The 8,035-nt window shown below is 36.3% G+C and overlaps 1 protein-coding gene across 2 annotated transcripts; it reads right to left on the bottom strand.

The window, feature by feature from the left end:
• Positions 1 to 506: 506 nt before the first annotated feature.
• LOC26514060 lies at positions 507 to 1,745 on the bottom strand. 2 transcript variants are annotated; one of them, XM_014904869.3, is made up of 6 exons: positions 1,408 to 1,745; positions 1,320 to 1,340; positions 1,216 to 1,260; positions 1,009 to 1,157; positions 805 to 944; positions 507 to 709 (listed from the first exon to the last, which is right to left on the bottom strand). In XM_014904869.3, coding segments are annotated over exons 1-6 (387 nt in total). In that variant the 5' UTR covers positions 1,409 to 1,745; the 3' UTR covers positions 507 to 678. The 2 variants fall into 2 exon arrangements, with proteins under 2 accessions (XP_014760355.2, XP_032307923.1); XM_032452032.2 differs by having other exon boundaries at positions 809 to 944.
• Positions 1,746 to 8,035: the final 6,290 nt, after the last annotated feature.

Below are 8,035 nucleotides of genomic sequence, written 5' to 3'. Positions count from 1 at the left end.
CCGATCCCTATTTGTCAAATAAGATTATGTTGCCCAAAATGGAATCTGTACCAAGTCCCATCTTTCTAACTTAAAAACCAGCAAAGTTATGCCAATTCCGATCGTTCAGTTATCGGAATTGGCATAACTTTGTTATGAATAATTTATAAATTAGCATAACGCTTTTCTCACCCAGCGGAGCGAGTATCAATATGCTTGGCGATCAGAAAAAGAAGGCTGTTCTCCCCTACCCGCAAGCTTACCGGCTAGGGGAGATCGGCGGGAAATCTCACCCAGGGAAATTCTGGTTGAAAAAAAATTTCCCTTGCTTTTTGCTTTGCTTTTGGTTTTTATTTTTGTTTTTCCCAACCATGCCCATTGTTATTGGGGTAAATAAAAAAATTTATTTTTTAAATTATTTTGAATTAATTTTTTAATTATTTTTTCTTATTAATTAAATATTTATTAATAACTAAAACTAAAAAAGAACTTATAGAAAAAGATAATAAAAACTTAAAAATATAAAAATTGAACATAAAACTTAAGCTAAATGAAAATTAAAAATTAAATTCTGGATATCTGGAATCCGATGGACTAATAATTGATGGTGAACTGATAAGCTTTTTGTCGTACGATCTCTTTTTGTAGAAACAGTTTTTGCTTCGTTTGAAACCATCTCGTATCGAACGCACGAAGTCTTCATACGTGCGTCCGTCCCGCTAAGTCGATTCTGAATAAATACAAACATAAAAAAATTAATAATAAATTAGAATATAAGAATAAATAAAAAAACAAAAAATACCAACCAAACATAAGGTTACATACATACATATGTTTGCATACTTCCGCAAACTAATTTTTCCGTACTCCCCATTGTAATTCATTCTGATAATAAGATCCTTGGAGAAAACCCTTTCCATATTTGAAGAAATTCCACCTTGTAAAGTAGATTGAAACAATTTATTCTGAAATAAAGAACACATATATGTATATTATATTCAGAAGTGAAAAAAATAAATAAATTCTTACATATTTTTGAGGAGTCTCCTTTATTGCAGCATCCATTGAACTTATCTCCTCCTCATTCTTTATTGGTAACATTATTTCGGGATCGGCCATATTTTTTGAAAGCTGGTTCATAAATGCTAAAACTTTTGCGTTCATCGCAATATTTGTTTCTATAGGAGAGGGACATTGTTTTAAAAATTGTAAAACTCATATATTTATCATACTTACTTTGTATTTCATCCAATTTCTTCTTAACAATATTGTCAATTGAATCTTTAATTATTTAAAAAAAATATTAGGATACATTTCATAGTATATATAAATTTCATTACCTTCAATGTGTTTCAGTTTCACTAAAAAAAGAAATAAAAATAAATCGTGTTAAAATAATATTTAAGGAATAGTTTCAATTAAACTTACTTTCCAAGCGGTCTATTTATGCCTGCAATTCAACGCAGCAGCACGGTCCATTGCAGCTGCATATTGAAAATATTAATGCTAGGTCATAAAAATATGTCACCAAATTCAACAGGTACATAGAATATTGTAAGGGATAACAGTTCATTTGAAAACAACACAATAATAAAAGAGTTAGTTGGGTTTTTCAAAAAGAGTTATTTGCGTAACCAGGTAATAAATAAATATTGCAAATAAGCAGTGCTCAGGTACACACAGGTAGGCACTTCAAACAGTATAAAAAGGAGTGCATACCAGTAATGTTTACCAGTCTTCATTTTGCGAGGAAAGAGTGTACAAGTGTGTCAGTGTTATTTGAATTTTGAAAATATTATTTACGAAAATAACAAAATGAGTGGATTTTCGAGGCGAACATTAAGGCGAGTAGCCCAACAATTTGCATCAGAGGCACGGACGGAGAGTGAGTTATTGGGTAACGAGTATGAAGTACAGATTGAGCCAAATTAAATAGAAGAAACTACAGAATTTCAGGATGAGATTACGACAGAGGAATATTTTGCAACAACTACAAATAGGCCTCAGTTAAAAAGTAAATTAGTGAAATGGTACAGAAGGTGTCAATATAATTTTGACAATTTCACATTATCCACAAAAATGCTAGACAATGTTTGCTGCCTGAAAAATGGACTACCATTGAACATTTTAGATTTCGAATTAATAGATGGCAATTGCTATATAAAGGCACAGCAATTTAAGAACAGAAGAAATTTCTTTACTGTACCAATGGACAGTTCAGCAATAGGGATTCTTCTAGTAGATTCTGAAGTTGACGCAATAATTGAAACTTACTCAGTTTCTGATATTTGCTACAAGTTTTTAATATTTTGAAGCTCTAAGAGGATGCCCCCATATGCACGGTAGTTGAGTCGATGTATCACCTTTTCTAGTATATCTGGAGCAAAAATCATTGAAATCGCTTCGTACAATTTTGAGAAAATCGATTTACAGTTCCCCATTGATTTTAATTGATAAGAGGGGCGCCAACTCGTGAACCGGAGCCAGTCCACGAATAAGTCCGTTTCCAAATTAACGGCGGGCTGTTAATTTCTGTTAGGCACGAATAGGATTTTTGAGTCCTTAAAAGAGGATGCCCCATTATGCACGGTATGCCATTGCAAAGATTATTTTTTATAGAATTTAATAAGACTATTTGCATTAAAATCGTTCCCCACGATTTGACGCAATTTATCTTTAAAAATGTCTGAACATGCTTTACCAATACTGGACCTTGTCAGAATAACAGAATGTCAGAATATTAAATTTGAATGGCCCCACATGCTTTCTTTATGGAGGATGCCCCATTTTGCACTGTATACCATTGTAAAGCGAATTTTTTTCTGAATCAAATGGGATTATTTCTATCAAAATCGCTCCCTACGATTCGATGTAATCATCCCTGAAAATTTCTGAACCCCATTGACCAATACTGGCCCAAAAACCGCATCACATGTTTTGACGCTGCCCAACACGGCGGCACCATCAAATTTGAATTTCCCCAAAATTAAGATTTTTATTTTATAAATTTTATTTTTAAATGTCAAGAATGAGTTATAAAGATATCCTATTGGATTGATCGTTGATTATAAACTGATTTTACAAATTCAATTTTCTTATAACTATAGCTTTTATCGGTGACAGCGACGCTGGCAGCATAGATGGACTTTGGTTGAATAGTTTTGATTGGTCAGAGTTTTATGCTGACATGTAGGTTCCCAGGATGGGCACTTGTTTATGAATTTGGAGCAAAAGGGGTTTGATGTTTACGTCTACTGTCGTCAATAAAGGCGTGTGAATGGTTTATGTCTGGATGCCAATGATATTGCTATGGGAAAGGGTTTGTGTCTAGCCTATTTGAATTATTCCCACAGTAGGCTCTGGAATGTTGTTTATATATGATTTGATAGGTATTACTGGTCATACCCTGGGTTTTATGGAGGATTCGTTATCTAGGGTATTTGCAGATACATTAAGTGTATTTGCGGATACACTACTTGCATGCTTTATAGGTGTTGAACAGCACAATGTTAAAGCTCAACAGCCACATGGGTTGGCCTATTTCCCACACTGAATGGGCTTTGCGCCATTTTTTTAAAGAAAAAACCAGAACGAACAAAAATGGAAGTGAAAAATCAAGTATGTGAAGCTTATAGAAAAATTAATATACAGATTCCGTTTTTTCTAATTAGATTGATAATCATGATGTCAACGCCCTGGAGGCCGCCAAAGCCAAAAACGGAGTCCCTGACGCGAAAAATGAAAGAAAAATCTTCGATTCCTGAACAGGAAATTTGAGGACAGATTCTGTAAAAAACGGTAAGTGAGCCAATTTTTTGTAGATAGACCGGTCTGTTTCTACGTCTGGCTATTTTACTGTCCGCAAAGAAAAAACTGTCTGTGAACACGTGGATCTTAGGGACTTAGGAGCTATCTGATAGTATGAAATATTCCGCCATTTACTGCGTTCTTTTTTTTATGACTTTTTATGATGTTATTTTAAAGTAGTTTTTCAGAAAACTTTTTATATACCCTAGCAGAGGGATCCAGAGAGATCCGATCCGAATTTGAAATCGGCCAACGATATCGTATAGCTGCCATATAATTACAAATCGGAATATATATATAAATATATAATCTTTAAAATATATATTTTTAAAAGGTTTTGTTTGTGGCTGCTTGGCCCAACACATACATACATATGTGTCCGGCACTCGAAGTGTAACCAACTTCAGACCGCTCCCGCAGCTAACGCACGGGCGTCAGCTGTCGGTGAGTTAGTTAAATGACAGTTTAGAGTATTGTTTACAAGCGCATGTAAGCATTTTGCCGAGATCACACGAGAAAAAAAGTTGCTTCGCTTCACACGAGCGAAGGAGTTGCTTCGCTTGGCCGAAAGTGGTCAATTTCCAAACATTGTGTTTTCTGAGGAGAAAATTTTTACAATTGAGCAATTCGTAAACTCCCAAAACGATAGGGTTTACTTGACCGACCGTTCATACGAGAATTTGAGTCATCGATTGGCCACTAGGAGGCAGCACCCGCCACAGATAATGGTTTGGGCCGCTGTAACCGCAGATGGACGCTCTCCAATCGTTTTCATCGAGCCTGGCGTCAAGGTAAATGCGCAATATTATCGGGAAAGTATTCTGGAGGTTGCTTTGAAGCCGTGGGCAGATAAAAATTTTGGTGGCAGACCATGGACGTTTCAACAGGACTCGGCACCGTCTCATAAAGCTCGAGTGAACCAAGAATGGCTGAAAAACAACGTTCCGAACTTCATAACGTCCACACAATGGCTCTCGAATTCACCAGACGCGAATCCCATGGATTATTCTCTTTGGGCCATTTTGGAGAGCAAGGTCCGAACTAAAAGATACACTAGTCTCGATGCGCTGAAAAAAGCTGTTGTTCGCGAGTGGGCCAAAATACCTGCAAGTCACATTCGGGCAGCTTGCGATTCGTTTTTGGACCGTCTCAAGGCCATAGTCATGGCAAAAGGTGGTCATATCGAGCAAAAGTGAATTGTTTCTGAATTGTGTATTATTTTTACACATTTTGTACTTTGAATTGAGTAAAACTAATTTTCCAAACTGAATTTATGGCCTTTTTAATTGGTTACACTTCGAGTGCCGGACCCTGTAGAGCTTATGCGCCTAAGCTCTTTGCTAGGCACTTGTATTTTTGGCATTGGCATTGGGGTTAAATTGAACCCCAAAATAAAATATTGAAAATTGAACTGAACCTCTTCTACTTATTCGACCGCTATTAAAAACTATTAACAGCGTAACAGTATGTATACATTTATATTTTATATATGTTAATTATTTCAGACTCCACTGTATCAATCCTTATTAAATAGGGGAATTGCTCAAGAGAGATAGTTTTAAAGTCAAATTATAATGGTGAATATGGGAAAATTAGTTTAAAAAACTATGCCAATGTGTTTAACGTTTTGTTTGGTAGGTATATTTTGATGTTGTTTTTATTTATTGTATTCTTTTGTTTATATACATATATTCAGAATCAACAAAGCGGGAAGGCAGAAGATTTTATTCGTTATTTGCGAGACGGAATGAAAAAGAGTTAAAAACCAGCTCCACGTATTGTCCACATTCCAACGTCCTTCTCTCTGTAAATATTGTTTAATCCTATTAATTTTCTTATTGATATTCTGTTAAATATTTTCCATGTTTACATTCTGACTATTCCTCTTCTTCACCCGAGCGATGCCAACCCTACTGGATGTGGGCCAAACATACCGGAATGAGAAACATACCAAATCTACTACTGGAGCTAAATCTACTAAATCGAGCGCTGCCAATCTTGCTGGACGGGGATATATACCAGGAGCTAAAGAGAATATATCCCAAATATAGCAAGCACTCATCTCAAGCACTCAACACAAAATTTCCTCAAACTTCACCGCTGGGGGTGATTTTTTTCCTTTTTCTCATCCCCATTTCATCCCCATATAACGAGCGTTATTAAAATGTTTTAATTTTATTTTTTTTCTTATTCAATAGTTTTAATTTTAAGTTTAAATTTAAATTAATTACAGGCTTTTAGTGAAGTGAAGAAAAACGGAATCGAAGAATATGAAAATTATTATTTTTTTTTTGTAAACTATCGCGAAACAACATGATCATCAGTTTACTTTAAATCGTTTATTTAAATTCTTGTGTGGAAATTAGTTTGTATGCAATCCTAGGGTGTTCCAAAACTCTAACTCATTTGCAGCAACCCAAAGCAGAGATCGATCTTTCGCCGATGGACCTACAGTGAGTGATTTATTTACCTTTTACACGTACACTGAGAAAAATTTCTCGAGTCACACTGAATTTTTTTTGTAAATTCTATAATGTATTGCATTCGTCCTTCATCATAACACACAAACAAAACTAACAAGAGCACGAATTTCATTTAAATGATTTAATTGGTGACTAACAGAAACTCTATCCTCATGAATTTTAAATTTTGTCATTTTTTAATACCCTCATTTGAATTTTTTTTATCACCTTCAAAGTGATATTTACTTATGCCAAATTTTATCATATTATATTATATATATTAATTTTATTATACATATTTCTTTGAACCTTTACATATTAACTGTTATTTTTATAAATTTTACATATAAGTTTCCCTCTCGTATAATTAGGATATTCTTTTTAGGCAAGCATCCAATTAGGAATAATGTCAAACACTTCATTAGTCGTAGCCAAATTTTTGTTAGTTTTATTCTGAATTAAATTTGGTTTATAATGAATTGAATATCTCTTGTTTGAACTGAGCTGATGGCTCCACGGTTGTAGGGTGTTCGAAGGGGTCACTAAAGCAATGCTTTATCGGACTGTGGCCAAAGGTAGGGTGGGCAGTACGCGAGCCTATTTACATCTGTGGCATCGCAAACTTTCTACTTCTCTCCTCTCTCTCTCCTTCTAACTCTATCTCTTCCGCGTCGAATTAATTCTTCCGTTCTCCCGGTTTAGTACCTAGCTATCTATCTTGTCGCCAGCACGCTCAATTCTGGACTTTATTTGATAATAAATGTGGCAGTGTTAGGATTTGTGTGAAGCAAGACCTCCATCCCCAAAGCCGACGAGCTAGAGCCGGACTCTATAGCGTGCCCTCGCAAGTGCAAATCCTTTCGAAAAAGCGCAGAAGACCGTTACACGCTACAACTAAAATTGATTTTTCTGAAGAGGCTGTAGCAGCTGCAATTATGGCAACCTCTTGGCGACCTGATCCATCTGAAATGCTCGTCTTAAACACCTACAGCTCGGAAGACTCTGACTGCTACTAGGCCTCTGACGATATTAATTCCTCGTTTGAAATGGCTTAAATTATGTATTCGTTCTTTATTAATAAGAAGACATGCCCTGAAGTGGCTTTTGTTTTTATTTCTTTTTTCCTTTTTGTTATCATTAATCAATAAAAAACTTGGCTACATTGGGACCCTCGATGTTAGTAAGGCCTTTGATACTGTAGCTTACGAATCGGTCGACCACACATTGGCTTCATATGGTGCCCCGAAAGGCTTTATCAACTACTTCCGAAAGTCGTCCGAGGACGGCGGCACAATGCTCGATGGGAACGGGTGGGTATCAGAGGCGTTTTTTTTCCCTTTGTCCTTTTTGACCCTGTGTCTCCCATACTATTCAATTTGGTCATTGACCGGTTGTTTAGGACCTTACAGTGAGATTGGTGCCAAAGTCGGAAATGCCATGAAAAACGTAGATGCATTCGCAGATGTTATAATCCTTTTTGCAGAAACTCCGAAGGGGCTTCAAAATGGGTTGAACACCACCGTTTGCTTTCTTTCCTCGGTGGGGTCAACCTTAATACGGACAAGTGTTTCACTGTCAGTATAAAGGGGCAAGCCAAGCAGAAGTGTACTGTCGTCGAACGGCGGAGCCTCTGATTGGCGGGCGCGAGTGTCTTTCACTGAAGCGTACTGACGAGGCGAAGTATTTAGGGATAAAATTCACTGCGGAGGGGCACCAATGCTTCGAATGAAGCGATTGAGCAGTATAAAATGGACTCACCTCGAGCGATTTCGCGGAAGCAGTTACTC

Source organism: Drosophila ananassae, chromosome XR, assembly GCF_017639315.1.
Source record: "Drosophila ananassae strain 14024-0371.13 chromosome XR, ASM1763931v2, whole genome shotgun sequence".
Classification (NCBI taxonomy): domain Eukaryota; kingdom Metazoa; phylum Arthropoda; class Insecta; order Diptera; family Drosophilidae; genus Drosophila; species Drosophila ananassae.
Note: the sequence above shows the minus strand (reverse complement) of the source record. Positions and strands in the feature narration are given on the sequence as shown.

Excerpts from the sequence above, each read along its gene's own strand:
- LOC26514060 (XM_014904869.3), bottom strand. Across the intron at positions 1,261-1,319 it reads GAAACTGAAACACATTGAAG|ATTCAATTGACAATATTGTT; the intron begins GTAATGAAATTT and ends AAATAATTAAAG. Across the intron at positions 1,158-1,215 it reads GAAATTGGATGAAATACAAA|AAACAAATATTGCGATGAAC; the intron begins GTAAGTATGATA and ends CCTCTCCTATAG.